Here is a 25,209-nt window from a genome sequence, read left to right as displayed (position 1 = left end):
TGCCCTCCCCTCCCGGGGCTGCTGGCGGGTAATGAGTGTCTGCGCGAGGCCGGCTGCCCCCGGGAGGCAGGGCCGGGCGGCGGGGAGTCACGGCGTGCCCGCCTGTTTGTGTGCGCCGCCGCTCGCCCCGGCCCCTCGGCGGAGCCTCCACCCCGCGGGCGGGGAGCCGCCCTCCCGCCTCCCTCCCTCCGTCCCCGCCCGGCCGCGCTCCCCTCCGTGACCCTCCCGGCGAGCCGGGCAGGGCGAGAGAGGCGGCGGCGTCATGTGACAGCGCGGCCCGGTGCCAGCAGCCCGGGGGGAAGGCGGGAGGCAGGCAGGGAGGGAGGGAGGGAGGCAGGCAGCGGGGCCGCCCCTCCTCGCACACACACCCCGCACACACACACACAGAGCCGGAGCCACGGCGCCTCCAGCCTCCAGCCTCGCCGCCCAGCGCCCCCACGGCGCCCTCCGCACGTCCTGCCCAGCGTAAGTGTGTGTGGGTGTGTGTGTGTGTGCGGCAGCCCCCCGGAAAGTTTCCCCGAGCTGCTGTGGGGATGGGGGGGATCCGGGGGGCTCCGCGCACCTGCCCCGACCCCGCTGGGACGCCCCCGCCGCCACCATCCCGGTGCGGGGTGCGGGGGCTTTTTGGGGACGGGGGGACGGGCAGCGGCCCGGGGAGATGTTCCCGGGTGGGTTCGGGTTTTGGGAAGGGTCCGACCGAGCTCCAGGTTAAGCCACGGGGTGGTCGTGCCCCCCAAAACCATATTATCCGCCCCCCCCCCCCCCCCCCCTCCGAGCTGGCAGGGGTCGAGGTGAAGTTCAGCCGCGCCGCGGCTGGGTACGGCGGTAGGAGCAACGACCGCAATTTGCTTCCCTTTTTCTGGACGCCGTTCGTTTGTTAATAATAATAATAATAATAATAATAATAATAATTAATTCTTTAAGCCTAAACGCGGATGGGAGCGTTTACTTTGGACTTTTGTCAGATGCGCCTCTCGCGCGGCCGGGGGCAGCCCTGGCACAGGACAGCCCGGTGCGGGGAGAGGGGCTGGGGGCTGCTCAGGAGGGCAGGGAGGGGAAAAAAAATAGGGACTTGCCTCGTGTCCTCCCCTGATACCTCACTCACTGTACCTGTATTGTCCGCTGTGCTTTATTTGCTTCCTAGCCTTTGAAAATGCAGGAAGTGCCACTGTTTGTAGAGCTGAACTCTGAAGGCTTTATTGTTATGAAAGGCTGAATTTGGGTGCCGGATACGAGAGCTTTGAAGGCTTACTTTATTTAAACTAATATCCCTGAATGCTCATTACCTGTATTGAAAACAAAGGCTTACATGGCTGCTCAGTAATGATTTTTTCCCATATAATACTTTTAAGATGCACACTCTTGGTAATTGCATGAGGAACTTCTTGTGTGAGAGGAGCTACATCTGGATTTGATAATCCTGCCTGACCCAGAAGAGATTTACTTCAAACTAACTTTCCTCTTGTATTTTTAAGAGCTTTTTGCCTAGTATAAATATAAAAACTTGAAGCTGGTGTGAGTGGCCTTTTTTATTTCTGTCCAAGCAGGCAAAATACCTTTTTTTTCCCCTGCACACAGCGTGGTACAGACCACAAGAGGGACGGGGGCAAGGGCAGGGTGTGTGTGAGAAGGGAGAAGATATAAAGTGGTCTGTGCCTTCCATGAGAAACTGGACAAAATTTGCCCTCGGTAACAGAGCCGTGAGACAGCCCTGATGTGCTGCGAGGATTTGAGCCATGCGGTCGATACCTGGTCAGCCGAAAGCAAAAGCCTTCAGATAAAAAATGATGTAAACGTGAGCGAGATCAGCCAAAGGCTCTAAGGTAGTAGAGACAGGAGCTGTACAGCCACCAAGTTGCTTAGTTCCAGATGCTGGGTATGAAGACAGTAAGGAGCTGATATCATCAGCATAAAGCCTGCACCCACACATCGCTGTGCAGATGCTCTGCTGGCCAGCGCACTCTTAAACACCAGCCATGGGGAGCCTGCAGCAGTTGTTAGTGCTGCTGTAGTGCCAGTCCACATAATTTGCTGTAACATGTTCTCACATTGGATAGCGTTAGCTGTCCCACCCCTGGTGTATAAATAACCGATGCAAAGCATGTAAGGGAAGAGAGTGCAATGAAACCACAGCTTTGAAGGAAAGCAAGTGTTGAAGTTACCCTAGTATATGACATCTAGGCAAAATGCACCTTTCCTCTGCCTCCACCTTGAGGAAGGAGTTCGTTTATCTGGCTGGGTATTTGGGCGCTTTGCAAATAAAAGTGTTTTATCCACAGAAAGTCGGGTCCCGAGGCAAAGTCTCTGCATGTGGCTGAGGGATGCCGACAGCCACGCGTGCGGTGCTTTGGACAGATGCAGTAGGTGCGCTGAGCTGTGCAGGTCCTCAGCCATGGAGCATGCTGGCCCAACCAAGCGAGATGCTGCCTGCAGCAGCCCCTTCCTCTACAGCTCCTCCTGTGGCCGGCTGATTCCCTTGGTCCTGCTCGTGTAGGTCCTCGCTTCTGGGCTAGGAGCTGTGACTGCTTGGAGAAATGAAGCTCTGCTTCTGTTCAGCTACTGGCGTTCTGTCAGTCCTGTAATAAATCAATCGATCCCAGGGAAAGGCTTCAGTTAATCGTCATGACCCGTGGTGTCTAAAAAATCTCGTGCTCCCTCGTGTTGTTAAGGGTGCCTGTTTGTAAATAGGGCAGGTCCCCAGCATAAGGACAGTGTTTTTCTTCACACCCAATGAACAAACACCTCCACCCACTGTTGTTGTTTTAAAAGACTCCAGCTGCTCATGAATATAGGGTCAGGGAGGGCCGCCTAAATGTTTCTCTGTGCTTTCTCCCCAGCGCAGCCAGCAGAGCTGTTTCCTGTTCTTTGTTTCAAGGCTGGGGTTTGCGTCACACATTCCAAGTGGCATATGTGGTGCTCTTTCCTGTTTCAGGCTGTTTTCTGGTAGATCGGTAGCCTCGTCCAGGCCCCTTGTCACTGCCCCTCAACTCCCAATCCCCACCCAGTGAGTTATCATGTCTCTACACACTCACGATTGCTTAAGATGCCTGTGTTATGTCATCATGAGATTTCCAAGTTAACCTTTAACGCGCGCCCGCGACTCCCAATGTGCTTATGGGGGTGACCTGAAGAGCTTCGCTCCCTTTGCCGAGAACGGGTACTCAAGTCTCCAGAGAACTGGGATCCAGTTTTCTCCTCTGGCTTGCAACACCAGCCGGGCTGGAACAGCTCCATTAAAGCTGCGGAGTTACGCTGGTGTAAAAAGAGCACAAGAAGAGAGCCCACATCTTGCAGATGCACCTTGCAGAGGGAGCTTTGGCTTCTGCCCTTACCCAACCTGGATGGCCCACCGCAAGCACCTCGTAGTTCCAGTTCATGAAAGGAATAAACATTTTCTCATCGTCCAAACTAGAAGATTCTCTGTCTCATGGATGTAATACAGAAAATGAGACTGCTGGCTATCTTTTCTTGGGAATAAATAGGTGTAGCTGTCCTATGTTTTGCATTTCTGAAGGCGCAAAAGTAATCTTTTTAGTCCCGTTTTTAGATTTGTCTTCTTCCCACAGCCTGTTACAGGCAAACATGGAGAAACTTCAAGAGGAAGTCCAAAAAGAGATATAAATCTTGCTGTTGCTTTGGGTCTGACTGATGAAGAGCTAAAGGACCCAAGCCAAAGCTCATTGAAATCAAGAGAAAGACTTGCATTAACTTCACTGGGCTTTTGAATCAGGCCCCTGGATGAAAATGCAAGATGGACTGTTTATTCCTCTCTGTCATTTCTGTGCTGGAATATGCATGTTTCCTGTTCGCACCGAAATACTTTAACTCTTCTATTTTGCTACTTTTTTTATTTCATTTTTTAAAGTAGCCTTTTAATCCCTGCAGTTGCTGTTTAGGATGCTAAGGATCACTTGTTTGTGATCATTGCAGATGTTTTAAATGCTATTGTGTCTTTTAAGAAGTATCTGAAATACATGCTATGAACTTCCTCTTTCAGGGTTTAATTGTATGTGAAAAAAATACTTACTAAATAATATGCGCATCCTTACATGAACTTGTTTCTTGTCTATTCAGAATTCCAGATAACAAGAAGTATTTGGCCGCACAGTTTTGGTAAGTTGTTTACTGATTATTTTCACATTTGTTACTGCCACTTATTTTTACATAACTATTTTTACTTAATTTAGTCAATTTGCACAGGATTTCAAACATACCATCTTTTTTTTCCCTGTGACAAAGGAAAAATGTTGCATTTAACTGTAGTTTGATATTGGAAACTAGCGTATAATAAATGCAGTACATTTTGTGGTTCACACCTTTTTGTATTCAGAAGTCTTACAAAATCTGAGACTGAGATTAAAATTATAATAGTTTTGTAAACCAACTTTTTAATATTAATTAGCACTGCTAACAGGAGGTCTTTTAAAGTTCTTTATGCTGTCAGCATTGAAGCTTTGTGTTTTCATTCCAAGGCTAGTTGCTTCCAATCCAGAATATGAAGTTTGGCAGAGCTGGTTTTAGCAGAGATTTAACCCTTCCCTATTAAGTGTTGACTTGATGCTGAGCCCTCCTTTGAGGGCTTTGTAGCCACAGTAGATATCTCCCAGGGGAAAGAAGTGCAAGTGTACATCAGCCATACTGAATGATAAAGCTCTAGTATTTTTTTAGTAGTAAACTAAGTCAGAATGGAAAAAAAAAAAAACAACACAAGTGTGTGGTCAAGTCTGCCTATCATGCAGTCAGTACGTTACCAACAAACTTGATCCATGAAGGCACGACAGAATTTCCGCTTTTAAAGAGTCTGAGTTTCTTTGATCACTGTCTCACTTGTACCCACTGCGCTATCCAGCTCTTTTCCCTCTTGTTTTTTTCACTTCTGTAGATACACAGAAGTTCATCAACATTTGCCCTATATTCAAATCCTTGCTCAAATTAGTCGTTTAAGCTATTGTTCATAAATGTACACTTTCCTTAGGATTAGAATTTCTTTCTTCTCTCCCATACTATCAAAAATTTTCAATCTCTCTCAAGGTTCATGAAATAGTAGAGTCCTTTATGGTACACAGCAGTACCTTCTGTCATTCTTCCCTAGTAATATAAAAAGACAGGATTAATATTTGTCCTTTAAAATTATCTTCAAAATTAAGAAAAAACACAACAGAAAACAAAGTTCAGTTTGGAAGGGAAAGATTATCATACCATTCCACATACTTCACTTGTTTTCAGAAGTCTGATCTTTTATCCTTACTAGACTGTTTCTCCTTCGAAGCAGTAGCTTGAGTTGAGACAGGAAACCAGACAGTAGTCTGCCCTGATAAGGGAGAATATTGTCTAATGGAGGTGCCTCAAGAGCTTTTCTTTCTCTTTCCCTTGGGTTCAGTAGATGTAGAACTGAAGGTTGAACTGGACTCCATTTTTCTTTGGCAAAAGAGGCATTTTTTTTTAGTAAGCACTGCAAAAACTTTTTTTTCCTGAAATTTTTATGTTCAAGAAGTCCATTTCCCGACATGTGGCTTCAAACAGCCTGCAACAGTAATTATCAAATCTAATTGAAATACTGATTAGTCTGCTACACAGCTGATAAATGATTATGACAAAACAGTTCTAGGTCAAAGTGATATCAGCAAAGTTAGAATGTACAAGCTGCACAAAATACCAGATTTTTCAGCCTGCTTGCACTGGAGGGAAGGTAAAAGATGTTTGTGTCAATAAAAAGCCAAAATAGTTTGAAATTCTTTGCCATGTGAAAGGAAAGAATAAAATGTGCTGTCACATAAAAATTAGAATGTTTAATTGCAGTGGGTTTTAAAAAACTAGTTATTTTGATTTCATTGAAGCATCTAGTTAAAGAGGCATATTAATCTTAGAGTAATGAAGTTTGGAGGGGAGCTCTTGAGGTCATCTGGTCACGCCCCTGCACTAGGGTGCATGGCATTTTTGGAGAGCTTTTATTGTTAAGTGACACAACTTAATGAAATCAAAACAAAATATTGCCATTTATCTTAATATTCCTTTACGCCTAACAAGTAAAGCATTCAGCTGAAAGTTTTTGTCCAGGTGCCGCTTTCTTTTTACACGGTATCCTAAATTTTTGAACACTTACTGCCATTTCCCAGAGGAAATCCAGTGAATAAGCAAATGCAGGGGGCTGCTGACCTGCAGCATGTTTTCTTGGTGTACTGCTTCTTCATGATTTTCCCCCTGCTGTTCTTTGTGGGGTGGCTGCTCCGTTCCCTTCCCCCAGCTCCATCTCGAGGCCTTCGCTCCTTCCCCTGCTCATGCTGTCTGGGGCTGGATCTGAGAGCTGTGCTCTGCTGAGCTGGGGAGTTTCTTTGCCTGCTGCTATTCTGGGGCCCGGCGCAGTTCAGCGCTCGCTTACTTCCCATTAAAGTTAATGGAACTTCAGAAATACTTTTTTTTTGCTGACACAGGTCTTGATGAGCAGCCGGTACTGTCAGTGCAAACACATCTTGCTAGGAGCTGTGGAAAACCCTTTCTCAACCCTTTCCAGGGACTCCTGCTGTCAGACGCTGTTTTTTCCTCTGTCAGACTATCTTCCAAGGTTCCACTGAAGGAGGCTTCTCAGCCCGGCCCAGGAAGCCTCCCCTCCCTTTGGATTTCATCAGTGGAGTGTCTTCTGATGTTATCACTTCTCCTTAATAATAGGGGAAGTTTGACTTGAGGCTCGCAGAAGAAGTACCACTTTCGGGGCAACAGCGTAAGTCCCAAAGGGCTTGGGCTGAAGAGCTGCAGCCACAAGAAACACGGTGGCTGCCAGATACCAGCAGCGCTGCCCTGTCTTTGGGGAGGCCGCTCAGGCAGTGCTAATTTAGCAGATACCATTACATTATTCTGTAATTATACCAACAGTAACAATAATACCTTGATGCTTCTAGACAAAGCCTCACTGTACCACAGGGCAGCATTCCTTGCTTCCCCAGGCAGAAAGATTGAGAAAGCAAACACTGGCGCATAGTTTTATGCAGAGTGAAGAGAGGGAGGATTTATGGCCCCCACCCTGCTATCCACAGCTGTGCTATCTTTCAGGTCACTGCCTGCGCTCCCAGGTCTGGAGCAAAGGCTCTGTGCTGCCGAGAGGATCTGTAGTTGTTGGATGTGCAGAGCCAGAACTGGACGTCCACCCCACCCTTTCCTAACAGGGCTGTGGGGTTGGCGGACCTTGAAGGTGAGGTACAGAGCCATGGCAGGAGCACGATTGCCTTTCAGCAGCTGGTGTGTGGTGCAGATGTGCAGGCTGGGTGTGTTCTTCAACTGTTTTGCTCCTTTTGGCCACTGCAAATAATCTATACAAATCCTTACTGCCAGAACGCAGGCTAAGTGACTTTAAGCTCTCATTTACTAATTATGTCTCTGAAACAACAAACCATACCCATCCAGAAGTTAATCTCAAGAACTCTCCAATCTTGACAGGGACATGAACTTTCCTTCTGGAGGGGATACTTTGGTTCTTAATTGGGTTGTAAGGGCAGATTTTGTGATTTTTCTCATTTGCTCTTTTCACTGGACTTCACACATGGAAATACTGAGGAACTTTGCCTGGACTTTACCTTGCACCTGTCCTTATTTGCATACAAAACCCAATTGCTTCATTTGTCTTTCTGAAGTACAGGGCGTGAGCAAAATCTTATCAAAAGCCATGTCCTGTTTGGACAAGTTGGACTGACTTGGCAGAGATCCACAGGGTGGAGTGAATGGGAGGAGGCAAGAAAGTAAAACTGGGTGGCTTGTTAGCAGAAAAAGAGAAGGAAAAAAAAAAAAAAAAAAAAAAAAAAGGTGGAATGTTTGCCTACCGGATTGCAGCTAATTATTTAGTTTCAGATTACATGCATTTTAAATTCTTTTAGCCCACGTGAAAAAAAAAATAATAATTTATCTACTAGGTGAACACTAAAAGCCCTTACTTTTTAATATGTTTAATGTAAATATATTGTTGTTTCTTCAGTGTTATTTTAAGGGTACCTGAGAAAATAGGAACAGTATTTTAACTTTCCAGAAATTAGTTTTATTTACTAAACAATTTGTGGGCTTTCAAACAAGCATATTATGAAATCAGTGTGTAAAGTAGAACCCAACTGTTTTTTTCATTCCTCTGTAATAGAAACAAATAAGATTGTTTACTTTCCCTGTTGGCCCCTTCTCACATGTTTAGAGGGAAGACATAGTAAGATTTTGATTTGGTAGGCATAATTTTACAAATAAACTAAGAAAAACTACTGTAATTTCTTACTTAAAGTAGCATGGTGTATTTGTGTGTTTATTAGTGTGTATGTAGACATATTTCCTTGTGAATATGGGCCAAGCAATCTCTTTGGAGCACTATTTCTAGACACAAAGAGCATGGTTTTATGAGTTTGCTTGCAGTCTTAGGAAAGTGTCACTCTGAGCTAAATTTTAAATGACAGACCCAAAGCTGGTTTATACTGACTCTCTAGCAGCTCTATCAATTTCCACAAAATAAGCATCAAACACTCTAGTCTGGACCAACAAGACCAAGTGTTATACATTCATTGATTTTCCCATCTTGAAAATTTTTCTACTTACTATCAAACTGGGAAAGAAAAGCTATCTCTTGAGTAACACATGATGAAGGAGTACTCAATTTCTGCACTGTGATGCAGCAATAAACGTAATGTTTTCTTCTGTTCTTAGATGACTGCATCTGAGAAAGATTGAGAATTACTTTTCACTTTTACTTGGTGCAGTACACTTTCTGTTGTCAATGGCACTGCACAGTAATTTCGAGTCCTCTCAAGAAACACTCAGATGTGTAGCATGAAGTGAAATGTGAAACAAAAGTCTTTTGTGCACTTGGAGCAAAAGGAGGGAAGGACTAATTCTTAAATTGAAGAAAATCCAGTTTTAAAACTACAAAATGAGTAGCCTGGGAACATGACTGGTTTCTTAGAACAAATCTCTTCTCTTCTCTTCTCTTCTCTTCTCTTCTCTTCTCTTCTCTTCTCTTCTCTTCTCTTCTCTTCTCTTCTCTTCTCTTCTCTTCTCTTCTCTTCTCTTCTTCTCTTCTCTTCTCTTCTCTTCTCTTCTCTTCTCTTCTCTTCTCTTCTCTTCTCTTCTCTTCTCTTCTCTTCTCTTCTCTTCTCTTCTCTTCTCTTCTCTTCTCTTCTCTTCTCTTCTCTTCTCTTCTCTTCTCTTCTCTTCTCTTCTCTTCTCTTCTCTTCTCTTCTCTTCTCTTCTCTTCTCTTCTCTTCTCTTCTCTTCTCTTCTCTTCTCTTCTTTCTTCCTTTCCTTCCTTCCTCTCTACACTGAAGTACAACTTGATGTGTCACTATCTATGCACATTCAAAGTAAAAACTGAAAGTTTCTGCAAATCTGAAAGTAAGTTGTACCAAATTCTTATGTATGAAGTCTGAAATGGTACGTTTTTCTGTAAATATTCTTTATGTTTAAAAATACCTCTTTTTTTGTGTTCCCACAATGCATATATATGTCAGTGGATATGTGTAAGTGATGCATAGATACATGTGTGTACTCAGTGCATAGATATGTGGATATATTGCTGAGGTAACAGTCCTCTGAAATGTTAGTTCTCTCTGGGAAACACTAAAAACCTGAAGAAGATAACCATTCAAAGAAAATAAGTGTGGTTGACAACCTTCTTGCGAGCATGATTAAAGTGTTAACAAAATTATCATGATTTCTAGTAAGTAGAGTCATCTCTACAAAACTGCTTCTAAACTAAAACTACATTTTATGTTTAAAATCAAAATTGCATTGAGCTGTTCTATTTAACTTTTTTTCTTCAGTTTGCTTTTATCAGGCCTGTGATTTTTCTAAGAAATGCTATGAAGATGCATTAATTTACTTGTGATCCTAATTTGTTTCTGTTATTCAACAGGAACACTGTTGTAATATTTTTCTGTAATGCTTGAAACTGCATTCATATACCTGAATAATTAACTTGACTTGTAACAGCTCATGCCATCTTTCTTTGGAAGCATTTACCAATTCCTTATTTACAATCACGTGGCAGTTCATTGCAAGATTGTTCATTAGCATAGGCTCGTTAGCTTTAACTTGAAACAGGTATAGCTTAACATTTCGTATAAATTTATGGGGAATTTTTTTCTGGGGAAATTTTCTGGCCAGAACTCCAAATCTGTTGAGCCTTTAGCCTACTTCCTTGGGGTGAAATTGTCTAGAGGGTGTCTTCTGGCTGTATTCGTTTATTTCCAGTGCCATCTACTGGTCAAAAGTAAACGTAAGATTTTTTTGTCAACATCTTAGAGATGTCAGACCACTTCCTTGCAGGGCAGTGCAAGGTACTGTACATGATCAAAGTATCCTCGCTGAACATCAATCATATAATATATACCATCTCAACTAGTATATAAAAGCTTATCAAAATCTAAATGTCACTGAGAACAACATTACTTTGCTTCGCTTGGTTTTACTTTTTTACTTTGCTTTATGGCCCACTCCAACAGAGATATCTGTTCTTTGCCTGCACAGTATCTTTCCAAACTGACCAAAGATGTGTAATACAATAGTTAAGTGATGACGTGCTTTATGCTAAATATTTTTTTTATCAGGCAGTTCAAGATAAGCTAAAATTGGAAAAGTGAGGTTGAACATTGTAGAAAAAACAACTGAAGCTGCACAGAATACAGCCAGATTTTCTGGAGTGCTTTTCCTTTGCATAGTTAGCAGAAATTATTGTTGAACTGTCAGCAAACGTATTCTCTTCTGAAAATAACTTAAGTATTCTTTCATGTTAAGTTATTGCAGCACATTGAGTGTACTTCTCTAAATTAGTCCAGATTTTTCATCGTCTTTCTTCTGCGTTGATTTCAGTGTCATTGCACATGAAGGTTTTGGCTTTTCTATTAGGACTTATAGGAAAGAGATTCTTTCCAGAATCAGTTCACTTTATGGTCAGCTATACAAGATTATTCTGAAGTTAAAATCATGATGAGGAATGTATGGTCTAGACTGTGTTGTATTTGCACACTGACAGCTAATGAAAGTTGATACATGGACATGAACAATAAAAATTCACAGCAACTTTCATTAAAGTGAGCAGATGTCCCTTTATTTCAGTGGCGAATGGGAAAGAATAAACTTAAGATAGCTTTTTTTTTTTTTTTTTTTTTTTAAATGAAGCTCTGTCAAATATTTAAGAAACTGTGTTAGAGATGGATAAATACAGACATGTACCTGGCAAATAGTAAGTTCTCTACAGTTCAGAAAGTTGAATTGGGGCTTTCCTGCAGCTTTCTAACACATTGTCTTTCTTGTGTAGGCCGGGACATCGCAGGCATCAGAACAGGTGAATAAAAAAGATGCTAATGTTTGACCCAGTCCCTATCAAGCAAGAAGCCATGGACCCTATTTCAGTGGTAAGACTTTTTAAAATATTTCAGCCATTGTAATGACACTGTTCCATCTATAAATTTATACCAAGATTTCTCTTAAGCTTTGGACTAGTCTAGGAAAGGTTGTGAATCTGTATTTTCATATTAGGGCAATAAGACTCATAGTGTAGGAAGACTTTCTGTACTTCATGAATTTGTTGTCCATGAATGACCTGTGGCATTACTTCTGCTGGTGTGCCATCCGCAGAGCAGAAGAGAGAACATCGAAGAACTCTACACCCACACACTGCAAATACAGTCTCTTTAGGTCATGCTGCTGACTTCATGATGGAAGTAGGTTGAAATTAAGCCACTAGACTTCACAGTGAATTGGCAAGAGCCTGTGGTTTCAGTGTTACACCTTTGAACTAAATGAACAGTTTCTCCCCATCCCCTCTTCTCTTTCTATTCTGGTCTTAACCGCATGTGCCTAGGGCTAACTCAGTGCTCTAACCAGCAGAAAATTAATCTTGACAAAAAAAGTAAGGCTTTTTTCCTGGGTATGCTGAATTAATTATCTTACCATGTAATCAGATGAGAAACAGTGAAGGAGGACTGGAGAAAAAGAAATGGAGACTTGACTTTTCAATTGGGTTAATTTTCCATCAGCTTGGTATATAGGGTCACCTCTGCAAAGTGTTTGATAAGCAAGAGCAACAGGAACATGTGGCTGGGAAGGGAACACTGAGCTGTGATGATTTAGGGTGCCAGGGAAATACAACGTTAGGAAGCAGTTTCCCTATACTTCACCTATTCAACTTCAGGCTGCTGCCACTGAAAGGAAAGATTGTTTTTTTTATTCCTCTTTTTCAGCTTTTTGCTCCCGCTGTCTTCTTTGTATGACATGAGGCTACTGTGTGGACACAGAATAACTTGGATTCTTTGCATCAGACCACTGAATTGCTAACCTGCCAAAAATACCCCACCCTTTTTTTTTGTCAGATCAGGCAACTAATCTGATTCACTCTGCAGCTGCTTGATGCTAGAGTAAGGGGAGGGGAAAGGAGGAGGGAGCAGGACACCTCCCCTTCCAGCAGTAGCCTGCAATAAGATCAGATTAAGTGTGACATGAAACCACACCCTTAGAAAGGCTGATCAATTAAAAGCATGAAGTCAGTGTGCATAAATTAGGGTGCATTAAACTCATTAAACTCATGCTCTGACTGGCATCTCTCAGTGAAAAGTTTGCTTTCTGTTCTATTTAAAATGTAGAATAATTGCATTAAATTAAATACATCCATGAGCACTCTGATTTCTTTGGTGCTACTAAGGACACTTTTTGAGTGTTAAGCTTTATATGCATTTTAAAATTAAAGTTTGACTTCCATATTTACTTCTGAGCAAAGATAGAAAAGAAATTGGCCTATTATTAAGGGTGTAAGCATATTGACAAATTCCAATATTTGGGTCAAGAAAGAACCTTAGTATTGATCAGTCTGTCTGTGACTTCAATCACAGTTATTGCATGTCCTCATTGAGATGAGTTGTGATTATCCATGATTATCTAAGGATGTTTTATGGTATCTATCAAAGGCAGAAAGTGGGCCACCTGTACAATAAAAATGTTAATACATGAGTAATAGAAAATCACTACAGAGACACCATGAGCTGTCTGTTGTACACATCTGCCTTCATCTCCCAGAAAAGGCTCTGCAGTGGTTTGGGATGATGCACATGAGAGGCAGGAGACCCTGCCCCAGCACCCTGGGCACAGTCAGTCCCTCAGAAGGCTGACCAGGAGAGCGAGCCATCGCCCCTTAACAACTGTGGGTGAGAGAGAACATGCAGTGGGAAGAACAAGGGCATGTTTCCAACATGAAGCACTTCAGGACTGTAGTTCCAGATGTTGTGTATTCTATGCTGCATGCTGCTTACACATCAGAGGAGTGGTTGGACCTCTGGAGTCAGCTTGGGCATCCTCTTAACTCAGTGCTATCACTCCGACTAGCTCCTAGAGGCTATGTGGAGCACTTCTTGGTCATGTAGCATCCCTGGAGCCCTCCTGCCAAGGCTGCCCAGCAGGAACAGCATTTAAAGGCGTGGCATGGAGAAAACATAGGAAAGGCTAGCAGCCATAGCCAAGTACATTAGTGCTGTTGATCTTCCTTCTGAGGAGGTAGAAGGAAAGACAAACTATTAGTGTCATTTTTTAGAGGTGCTGAGCATAGGATTCAGTTTAACATGGGCTGGCATAACTCAGTTTCAAAATCAGGATTTGTATGGTATCTGTCATTCGAATAGTATCATTAGAGATCAGACTAAATGAAGCCCTTTCAGAATGATTGGTTATTTTACCCAAGCATACACTGTAGGCATAAAGTCTGTCTTTAAAAATTCCCATTAGTTGGGGTGGGAGAGGGAAACAAATTATAGTCTTGACTCCACTGTATTTCAGGGCGTGTGGCTGAAAGGATTAACTATACTTCTCAGATGACTGCAGCTCGCACCCACGGCATTTCATCACTCTACCAACAACTTGTACTATTTATTGAATTGAATTATTGAATTATTAAACACATTTTATGATAATTCTTAGTGAACTAGTGTCAGAGTCATCTGAATCCTACCTAAATGTTTTCTGTGAGGACCTTTTAAACATTTGGACAAACACCAGTGACCATTTAGTGAAAGAAGTTCCTTTTCTTTGTGTGACCATCTTTCTTTGAATTGAAATAAACAATTTTCTCTGCCCCTCCATCAGTTAAAACAAAAACAAAACCAAAAAAAAAGATTGTTTCATCCCTTTTTAAGGCAAAGTGCAATGTGCTACATGAGGGATTGAGGTCTTAACTCGTCTACTAGCATGCCTTTTGATTTATTAGCTATTCTGGACTAAATCCGGTTCATTCTCTTCCATGATATATACTTACACGTGTTGTAAAATCAGTAAGCAAGTTCTTCATCTGTTTCTGGTTTTGTAAAAGTCTGGCTAGACTATGGTTAAATTCATGAGGTCATGTAGTTTGAAAAAGACTCGATGACTTTCTTCAAAATGTGTTATCCTGTACAACAAGCAGTACGTTTCACTGTGGCAGTTTAACCGAGTTGAGCAAATTCTATCAGATCAGTGCTTCGCAATGTCCCCTTGTGAAAGCAGCAGTCTTCTGGGGGCTGATAGGTGCTTTTGACACTCTTGGCTGGTCTTCTTTGATAGCTTGTCAAGAAGAAAAGCATGGTGATTCTTCCTCGTTTTGGAATTACTGATTTAAATGTATCAACCATATGGTACTTTCGAATGATAACTCGAATATCAGAAGTTCCTTGAACAGCAAGGAAAGGGAAATGAATTGCTTAATAAGGTCCAAGAGGGATAGTATCATATCAAACATAAAAAAAAGATCTGGATGGAGACTGTAAAGGAATATAACTTGAAATACAACCCTGCATTTTAGTAGTGAGCTACTGTGGGGTTACACTGTTCTGTTCTGCACAGGGATGTTTCATCAAAGCAGAACTTAAAGGAAAGTGAGAATTTGTGGGTTCTTTGTGTTTTGTTTTTACTTTTTTTATCCAAATCAGACTGAACTCCCACGTGCACTCTTAATTCCCACAACGAAAATCCAAGTAAAGTCTTATCAGCTTAAATATTTTGGGCAGAGCAATAATATCCAGTTTTACATTGTTCCAACAGCATGCTGAGCATTTAGTATTTTCAACATAAGATCCTTAGTATGGCTGCAAATCTGGAAGAGATCTGGTCAGGATGGAACAGGCTGCAGTCCCCAGGGGAAGGTCTAGGATTGGTGAGAAAAGACTGCTCATGCAGGCTATGAAATACGCTCCTGGTTACTGCAGTTGGTGGCATTTTGAAGGCCAAGCAGTGCCAGTCAGGCTATTTTGTTTGCTATTCTTAATGCTCCCAATTTACAGAAGGACACTGTGAAGTCTTCTTACAGGGTGAAGGCCAGTGAGATAGATCCGAGTGTGACTTACTCCAGGTTAACAGGGTTTCAACAAAAATGAATCCCATGTGGGCTCTGATTGATAGCAGATACCCTACTTTTAGTTGTTCAAGCATCCTTCTCGTCTTTTTCACCCTTTCTATATCCAACACAGATTTGGAAAGCCTCACATACTGTGAATATTTAGGTGCACAAATAAATTCAAGAAATTCCCTCTTTTTTTCTGCTACTCTTTGAACTGTGAGAGGCATAAGGAGGCATCTTTCTGCTGCTTCAGAAAAATCTCTCTCTCTTGTCATAAAGAAAATCATTTGTTGCACCACATTTTTCTTTCACAACTTTATCTGCTGTTTGGATAAAACATGACAATTACAGTCTTGAAGAAAAGTTTAGAAAAATGATCCAGCTTCCCCAAACTGCCATGAGAAATAGCTGATGCTAAATCTGTGCTAGATTAATGACAACAATGTAAACCTTTTATGAAAAATAATTCAAGTCATGAGAGGTAATACCGAATCCCTAACATAATCAAGTTTTTAAAATATTTTTTTTTCTCCCCAACTCTTAGAAGCAACTTCTTGCTTGTGTAAATATATGTTACTTAACTTTTCCAGTTTATAGGTCTCGGTGCAACATTTTAATGGTCTGGTAGCTTTTCAGCACACACTTAGTGTTACTTGCAGAACTGGGTACAGCTTGGAGATGCTTCATTCTTTGACTCAATGACCAAAAGCATTCCCTAAGATATAAACGGTGAGGTCTTTTTGCTTTCTAGTATTCTTGCAGTCTTTCTAAGTTGTAGGGTTCAGTGCACTTGTGCAAGATCCGTAAGGCTCTGCTATGCATGAATTCATGCGTGCTGTGGTACACAGAGAACTTTACAGATCACAGGAGTTTGTTATTTTCATGTAACTGATATGAAGTATTAAACTCTATCAGTATTCAGAGGCCTTCCTCACTTGGAATTCAAATAAATGAATTACTGATAGGCTCAGCAATGGTGGCGTACCCACAGAACTTGTTTTACCCCACAATGCATGCAATAATGGCATTTTTATAGAGTTGTGAGGAACCAGTTGCCATAAAAGATGAACATTTTTATAAGTTGACCTTTTAAGTCATAAAAAGGTTAATTAAATAACGTTTCAGAGTTTTTAATGTGATACTTACTGTTTGAATATTAAACACAATTTTTATATGCAGCTTTATTTGAAAATAACATTAGTTAAGAGTATTTTGTAGACTCAGTTTTGTTGTTTCTCATCACATCAGGAAAACATAACATTTTCTAAACTCACTGTTTCAAAAAAAAATTAAGAAAATAATGTTTGTGTCATTTTGCAATAATACTTCTGGCTATCATCAACATTTACAATCAGATAAATGTCCTTTACAGGGAAGACATAAGGTGGCATTTTGAAGGAAGACTCAATGCTAGAAGTTTTAGTCCTAGAAGAAACATTCTGAAATGTTACAGAATTGATTATTAATACCTCATGGTTTACAAAAAAATATTTTTACTGAAATGTGGACATCATCGTGTAGGTTAAGATTAACTTCAGGTTTTATATGATCCTGTATTGAGAACTGCTGTCTCCCACTAACAGGAATCTTCTTCCAACACTCCAAATACTTATGCCTTGTACTAGTTTTCCAAAATCAGACTGACTAGTTAGCTGCTTTTTTTTTAGCCTGAAGAGAAAAAGAAGGTAGAGGTTTAGAATTTACCTGTTGCACTCTTGAGTTTATCTCCCATAGCTTATATAGCTCAATTGTAAATTTTTTTTATCACTCACAGGCTGCAAATACTTGATTCCTTGTTCTTGTGGCAATTGTGAGGTATTGTTTTCCAGTTACTTAAGCAGTTGATTGGGATCCATCATATGACTTTGTGTTCCTCATTTTATACTTAAGTACTGGGCATAGCACCATGTATCTACTGAGTCAGTTAAGTAATGTGCATCTTAGTATATGAAAAGCAGTTTTTAAGGGAGAAAAAACATTGAATAAGCTTTGAGGATTTGTTTTTCACCATCTGTCTTGCATTGCTTCTGAAACAGTGAATCAGTACGTGAGTAACTTCCTCTGCATGAAGTCTTAGGCTTTATTTCACTTTTGTTTAGAAAATAACATTAAAATGTTTTCTTGAATCTTTTTCATTTTGCCTCAGTTTTATTAGCTGTCATTCCTTTTCAGCTGTAGTTTTATGCACATTTATTCATTATTTGATCTTCTTTATTTTTTCTGCTCCTTCTGACAGTCATACCCGTCCAATTACATGGACCAAATGAAGCCAAACAAATACAGCGTCATTTATTCTACACCGAGCATGTTGCACAATAAATTCTACTCAAACGCTGACGGACTATCGAATGGAATCCAGATGGAGCCAGTAGACCTTACGGTGAACAAGCGAAGCTCACCGCCTTCCACTGGAAGTTCTCCTTCCCCCTTGAAATTTCAGACTGTGCACAGGAGAACTTCCCCCGGATTGACTCTGTCCTCACCCAGCTCACCTATCAGTAAATTCACGCCATCTCCCCCGGGAGTACAGCCTTTATCTATGCCCATAACAATCCCACCTGTAATGGCTGCTGCTCTTTCACGCCATGGACTGAGAAGCCCTGGAATTCTCCCAGTTATCCAGCCTGTTGTGGTCCAGCCGGTTCCTTTTATGTATGCTCCCCATCTCCAGCAGCCCATCATGGTGTCCACAGTTCTTACAGATGAGATGGAAAGTCCAAGTAGCATGCAAGGTTCGTGTGGTCAGTTTCTTTTTTATGCCCTCTCATCCTGGGAAAATAACTGTATATCCAGGCACCTCTTCATGCATTTTTCACATTTGAGGAAGTGGAGACATAATTTCTGTTCTTCTAAAATATGCGAAGAATTTACTATGTAAATATTTTACCAAACTTACCATTCTGTTCTATTTTATACCTGCATAAAGGTGTTTATCTTAGTAGACCTACTGAGATTTGAATTGATGGAAATGTGAAATGAAATTTTTGAATCATAGTTCATCAGCAGATAGCCTAGATAGAAGATTTTATATTTGTGTATAAATTGGTGCACTAAATATAAAGCTTGGGAAGGGGTTCTTTTGCTTTAACTATAGATTTTTATGTATATCCTTTATTTATGTAGCTGCCTATATTTTTGACATGTTGCCTTCCTCCTCTGACCCTTCCCCATACAGTGCCTGTCATTGAGTCTTTCGAGAAGCCTACACTGAAGAAAACAATTAAAGTAGAACCAGGAAGCGAACCATCGAAGACTGACTTCTATCCTGAACGAATGTCGCCTCCAATGACCTCATTGTCTCCCCAGCAAGTAATGCTTCAAGAGTAAGTAGCTAACGGTAGTCCCAACATCAGCAGGGGAACAAAATGCAGTTCACTGCAGTAGTTGCTAATTTGGAAGAGTGAGAGAGAGTCACTGTGTTTGACATGTGGTAAAATACAGAAAAACATCCTTCCCCCCCAGCTGCCACAGTGAGATGTGATGCAACTTTTTTTTCTTCTTTGACAGGAGTAGATAACATGTTTCTACATAGCAACCATGTAGATCTGTCATATTTATATAATGCATTTCTGGAGTAATGCTGCTTCCAATCCTACTGGATTATACTGACTTATAGGACTGCCAATAAGTCAGAGATATATCTTTAAGTAAAACCAGCATCAAGTTAGAAAAATACATTGAAGACATTCCATACTGATTTCTGTATTTATATGACCTAAAATACCTTTCTTTAAAAATACTCTTTCCACTTTCTTTTCTTGGAGTACCTTTTTGTCTTTAAAAAAAAATTGGCTACCCAGTGGAAAGAAACCCCTCAGGCCTACAAGTTCTTTGTACACCCAGTGAAGTTCCATGTTTACCTGAGGCCATTGTTCCACAAATGGTTTTTTTTGGCAGCTTAAGTAGTTCCGGAAGCTCTGTCTCCTCTCCAGCCACTTGTTTGCACCCAAGTACCAACTCATTTTGTGCTGTTAGAGCTGTTACTGGGACCAGTCCGGGAACTGGATCACAGATCTGATCAGGTTTAAAGCAGTCCTATTTGCAAAAGGCAGAGCAAGGGCTAGAAAGAAGAAGCTGGTCTGGGGCAGAAATTTTTTGATGGGAAAGGTTAAAAATTTATCAGGAATTACCTGAGGAACCATGGCCACATTTCCATTTACTACTTTCCTGCAAAAAATTTAGTCAACTTACCAAAGCTAAGGAATTGTCCAGAGTCCAGCTCATCCTTCAGCAGTCACTGCTCTGGGTGGACACACAGGCTGGTGGTGTGGCTCTGGCAGGACGTGAAGTTGGGAACTGAGCTAGTTTCGTGGTACATGACCTCTGAATCCATTTCTTCCCTTCCTTCCTCTGAGTGGGGAAGAAGGACTTCGAGCCAGACTGCCAAAAACTGTGTGTGAGTGCAGGAACACCGGGTGAATCAGAGAATGGTTTGGGTTGGAAGGGACCTTAAAGATCACCTAATTCCAACCAGAGAAAGCATGGAACTGGCAGTCTTCTGCATGTCCTTCAGAGGGAAGGCATGCTGCTGTTCCAGAGCTGGCTGCACCCCAGACAAGCTTCTTCCAGGCACCCCACCTCATTTTCAAGTCTCACAGCACCTTAGGTGTGGGTTTCAAGCTGCAGGTTCTTTGCAATTAACTCCGATTGGCATTTAATTTGGTACTTGCACCATTTCTGCCTTTTTGAGTGAAATGACAGCTAACTGGTTGCCAGCAAGCTTTCCTAAGCAGGATGCTGCTTATTTAAAAGCAAGCTTGTGTTTTCTATTACAATGAAATAGGAAACTTCTGTGGTTACTAGGTGGTGACTTGTCTTCCACAGTGGACCCAACACACGCAGTAGCTAGGTCTGTATCTACTTGGAACCAACTTCTGCGAGGTCAGGGGTATCAAACACTACGCTTCTGTTCTTTGTTAGGTGTCTTTAAGAAGAGCAGACCAGTAAGTGCTGTTCCTTGCTGATACCACACCCTTCCTCCAGGGCTGAGACTTCTGTAGGCTTGTCACCTGCATTAGTGATTTGCATTAACTATTTCCCAGTGAGTCCAGTTTCCACAGGAAACCCATCCGCCGAGCAAAGAATGTAAAATTTGCTGTAAGATACGAGCAGCATTGTTACATGGGAGCGGTCTGTTCCCAAAGCATCTCATCCATTTGCCCATGCAGAGGCATTGTGTTCGTGGAGACCCAGTCCTCACGTTGCTTCCTTAAATTGCTTCCTAGATGTCCTGTAGAGCTGCTGTTCATGTTCATTCCTAAAGCCAGCCCTTTGGAGTTCAAATTCTGCTGTATCTGCAGCGAGCAGTTTGTTTATGGCAATTTCTACCTTTCATCATTTAAAAAAATAGGCAAATCACAAAGTTACAAGATGAGAGAATTAAACCTTTACAAAACTCCCTGTTGTCTCACAGCTTCATCATCCTCTCTCTCAGCATTATGAGCTCTAGTTACACGTTTTTTTTTGTTGTGTTTCATAGGTTCCAACTGCCCAAAGTTTTGACACACATTCAGACACGCAGGGAAGTTACATTAAAGGGGAGTATGTTCAGTCTCACTTTTAAACGGCTGTTTTTGAATTAGTTTTTGGCAGATGCATTATGTATATAATATTGGTGGCATTTCTGTAGGGATTGTTGGACTTCCTAGAATGTCTGATAATTGATGTACCTATGCAGTGATTTCTAAAATGAAACTTCAGGTAAAAAATCTCTGACACGTATAAGAAGCCTTGTTAACATTATATTCTCATGCGTGCATAAGTGTCCAAATCTAACTCATGCTAGCCATATAGTGTGGTCTGCCGGTAAAGAAGTAGAAAAAGATGCTGAAATTACAACATGATTTTTGGAAGATACTCTTAACTATTACAGATTGATGCCTACATGGTTAGCCTTGCATGAGTTTGTATCTTGTGTAAGAAGGGACGGAAGAAGGCTGTGCATTTATTATTGACACTTACCTCTGATTTTTGACACCGTCTTAACCATTTTTTTAAAACTGCTGTCCCCTGTCTGAATATTGATAACGTTCTGTAGCCTTATCAGCCTCCTTTCCTCCAAATGGAAAATGAGACAAATATGCAGCATTTTGTGTATGCACTCTTACATCATGAACAATCACAAATGGCATACAGTCAGTATCCTCTTTCTCCATTTTTCCAGCTGTCACAGTGCCCAAGAGTAGCCTCCACACATCGATATTTAAACCAAGTTTGCTTGCTGGCCTAAGCCAGAGCTTCTCCAGAAAGAGTAGTATGCTACAGCAGTAACACTGAGCATTACTTTAGAGAAGCATTTCTCTAGAAGCTAAAAGTCTGTCTCTTATTTAAGAGTATGTACATCTGCATCTAAAATCATTGCCTTGGGTTTTCTGCCATTATGGTATTTTTAGCTAGATTTAATGTGTGCTTGAAGAGTGCATCACTCAACAGTCACAGAAACACCCAAGAAAGAGAGTGTGGCTCCCAGTTTCAAGCTGGTAACTCTGTAATAATAGAATGAATACTAGAGTGAAACTTTTCTCACTTCACTAATTTCCATCCTGCTGCTGTGGAGGCTAATAGAAACTATTTTTCTTGTTAAACCATGCGCAAACTTTTATTTGCTGTGCCTCATGAGTGTTGTTTCTTTTTCCCTTTTTTTTTTTCACCAAAGGACCTTTAGCACATGTCCATGGTCTTGCTGTGAGAAGCAGTCATTCAGCATTTCTGAATATTAGGCCCTAAAGGAACTTGGTTAAAGTAACTCTTCATATAAACCTAGTGATAATTAAATGTAAATCAGCTTGTAAAGAAACTTGAAATACAGCCACTGAGAAACGACTGGGGTTCCAGAAGGCTTATATCTATCAGATGCAGGGGCTGGTCTTAGAACAAGGAATACTAATATCTGTACATTATATACTAAGTTTCAGTTACAAGCTTAAAAATAAATAAAAAAGAACCAATGTGGACCTGCTGAACAGCTGAAAAATGCAGGTTGCAAGATTCATAACGCCACCTACATTTCTGACAAACATACTTCCTCTTCTAACAGTGACATGGAAGAAAGAACCAAGGTTCTGCCCAATGGTGCACTCACGTTGTTGTTCAAACATAAATACCCGTAGTGAATGACAGCTTTTGAGAAGCTCAGTGTATTTTCAGAGATGTGAATGTTTATGTTTTTATTTGTTCTGGAAGTCTGTGTGCAGTTAATACATGTCCTACCTGCACTGTACCTGTGGGCTTCAAAGCAAAAAAATGATGTTTATGAAGGTGGAGAGCCAGCTTTAGACATCCTGTGGGTGTGTTGCACAGGCTAAACTCTACTTTTAGGAATTGACGTCAGTGGTATAGGGAGGCCGCACCCTCCTGCCAGCACCAAACAGGAAATTCTTAATTACTCTCTAAAGGAGTGGCTGGAACAATAAAGATTGAGTTCTGCTTTGAAAGCCTAAAGATACAATTTCTGTAATAGTATGGAATAGCCATTTCCAATTACAAGCAAATTAACAGCATTTTAAGGCAGAAGAAAAGCTGCAAATAAATACAACAGAAGTTCACTATGAAGTCATAGTTTGAAAAATTGTGTTTCACTGAAAAACAGGAATTTGAAGGGTTTTTATCTTTGTAAGTTTTTGAAAAGCTAGTTGGTAGTAAAGATGGCTACATCATGCTGAAAAGTGAGTAAGCATACACAAATATTACTGCTAGAATACATGAAATTTGCTAAACCCTCTTGAATTTTTCGACATGCATGTAATGTTGTTCTTCCTGCCAAGAGACAGCGTGGTAGTGAATAAAGGACTCTGTTATGAATCATATTAGCTGAGGTTTGCTGTGCTAAATGTTTTTCATTTTTAACATTGAACTTAACTTCACAGGAATCACCCTTCAGTTATAGTTCAGCCTGGAAAGAGACCTTTACCTGTGGAATCACCAGACACGCAAAGAAAACGCAGAATACATCGGTGTGATTATGAAGGCTGCAACAAGGTCTACACTAAAAGCTCCCACCTGAAAGCTCACAGAAGAACCCATACAGGTTTGAGCACTGCTATGCTTTTCTTTCATCAAGCCTCTGGTAAAAGAGTAGATTAAGCTTTTAGTTTGTACTAATTGCCAGATTACCACAGGTGTAAACAACAAAATAACATAGATTAGATCTGGCAGTGTTCTGAATATAATTATGGGCTGAGCGAAAGAGAGGATGTAGCAGGAAAAACCCGCGAGACTGTAAGCCAGAGCAGGATCATGCTGTATGCTTTACATTCACTGGCTCTTTGCTCATTTTCTGTCCAGTTGCTTGCAGATTACTCACTCCGCACACCCTGTAAACACCAAATCAGTTCAAATTGCCCTACCATACCTCTTACATCACTGTTAAATTTGAGTGAGACTTCCATGGGAGTAGCCGGTTTACAAAAGTCTGGACTGTGTGCCAAAGACAAACAGGTCTGCTTCATGGGGACATGCTAACCACTGCTCCAATAGTACTCTTTTCTGAGTGCTCCAGTGTCCCCATCTCTGTTCTCCACAGAAATGTTCATCTTGACAAGTTGAATGTACATCCAAGATCTTTGCAAACAAGACGCTTTTAGGTGAAAGGGAGCCCAGTTTATGTCTGTCTTACATCTCGACACAAGTCAGCCCTTCCTGCACCTGTTTGGCTGCAAATTGGTGTGAAAGAGAGTGAGGATCACATATTAGAAATAGTTATTGGGGAAAAAATAAGATTTTAAGTTGAGCTGCTTGTGACAGAGGTGCCTGTCATGCATACTACAGAAACTTTAAGAGGTCACAAGATTTCTACCAACTGTATTGAAAGATAGCACCAATCCTTTCCTCAACTAATCTACCCTATGAGGTCCTGTTTTTGAAAATACTTGAACAAATGCTTAAACTTTCACACTTCTGGGCTTGATGAGGCAAAACAAGTGCTGATATGGCAGAGGGAGGAACAGAGAGACAATAACAAAAATAAGTTGTGGCAGGAAACAATTTTTGATCTGTTAACTTTGCACGATTTCCAGCGCAGAATACTCTGCAGACCAGTGCTGGTGGGAGGCTTTTTGAATAAGCATGCAAGTACGTGCTGACATTTGACAAGGCAAGAGGATAATTCTGTCAAATAACTGATGCGTTTGTATCTTAAATCCCCACTTCTGTGTTTCTTTTTCCAGGTGAAAAACCATACAAATGCACTTGGGAGGGATGCACGTGGAAGTTTGCTCGTTCTGATGAACTAACGCGGCATTTCCGCAAGCATACAGGAATCAAACCTTTTCAGTGCCCAGACTGTGACCGTAGCTTTTCACGTTCGGACCATCTTGCTCTTCACAGAAAACGTCACATGCTAGTCTGAGTGTCTTCTGTCCCTGACTCCTGTCAACTCTTTTTTTTTTACACATACATTTTAATTTGGGTTCAGCTGGTCTGAATCTCTGAGTTTATACCATTAAAAGCTTACATATGGTCAGTAATAGATGTTATCTAACCCTTCTATGTCCTTGCCACGGGTCAGACCTAAAGAATGTGAACACTTTTTCTCTTCTTTCTCCTGGGGATGCTAAGCAAACCCTTTCTTCAGAGAGTATGTTTAATGTATTCCATTGTGAATAAGGGAATTTGTAAGCAAACGGCTTTTGTTGGTTTCTTCGTATAATCAGCCCAGCATATACTGATAAAGTAGTAAATGTTACTGAATATCCAAAATGCTAGTCCTTGCCAGAGACTTTATTTATATGCCCTCTAAGGGATACACTCTCATTTATGCTCAACAATGCAATGAACGGATTTCCCAACCTTATTGATCTTTGCAGTATGGTTAACACAGCAGTTTTAGAAAGACACCTGATTTAGAAATCCCCTCTACCCAAACAGTGAATTACACCATAGGAATAAATCTAAGC

At 41.2% G+C, this 25,209-nt stretch overlaps 1 protein-coding gene across 2 annotated transcripts; it reads left to right on the top strand.

Moving 5' to 3' along the window:
- KLF3 (KLF transcription factor 3) lies at window positions 1-24,702 on the top strand. 2 transcript variants are annotated; one of them, XM_082758916.1, is made up of 8 exons: window positions 1-465; window positions 4,075-4,113; window positions 7,048-7,186; window positions 11,279-11,375; window positions 17,553-18,048; window positions 18,492-18,639; window positions 23,182-23,342; window positions 24,481-24,702. In XM_082758916.1, exons 4-8 carry the CDS (start codon window positions 11,319-11,321, stop codon window positions 24,660-24,662), a joined length of 1,044 nt encoding a protein of 347 aa, XP_082615042.1. In that variant the 5' UTR covers window positions 1-465; window positions 4,075-4,113; window positions 7,048-7,186; window positions 11,279-11,318; the 3' UTR covers window positions 24,663-24,702. The 2 variants fall into 2 exon arrangements, with proteins under 2 accessions (XP_082615042.1, XP_082615041.1); XM_082758915.1 differs by lacking the exon at window positions 7,048-7,186 and having other exon boundaries at window positions 2-465.
- The last annotated feature ends 507 nt before the right edge of the window (window positions 24,703-25,209 follow it).

The sequence above is a fragment of the Aythya marila genome (genome assembly GCF_965140915.1).
Source record: "Aythya marila genome assembly, chromosome: 4".
Taxonomy (NCBI): Eukaryota; Metazoa; Chordata; class Aves; order Anseriformes; family Anatidae; genus Aythya; species Aythya marila.
The sequence above is the reverse complement of the archived record's forward strand: the minus strand, read 5'-3'. Positions and strand labels throughout refer to the sequence as shown.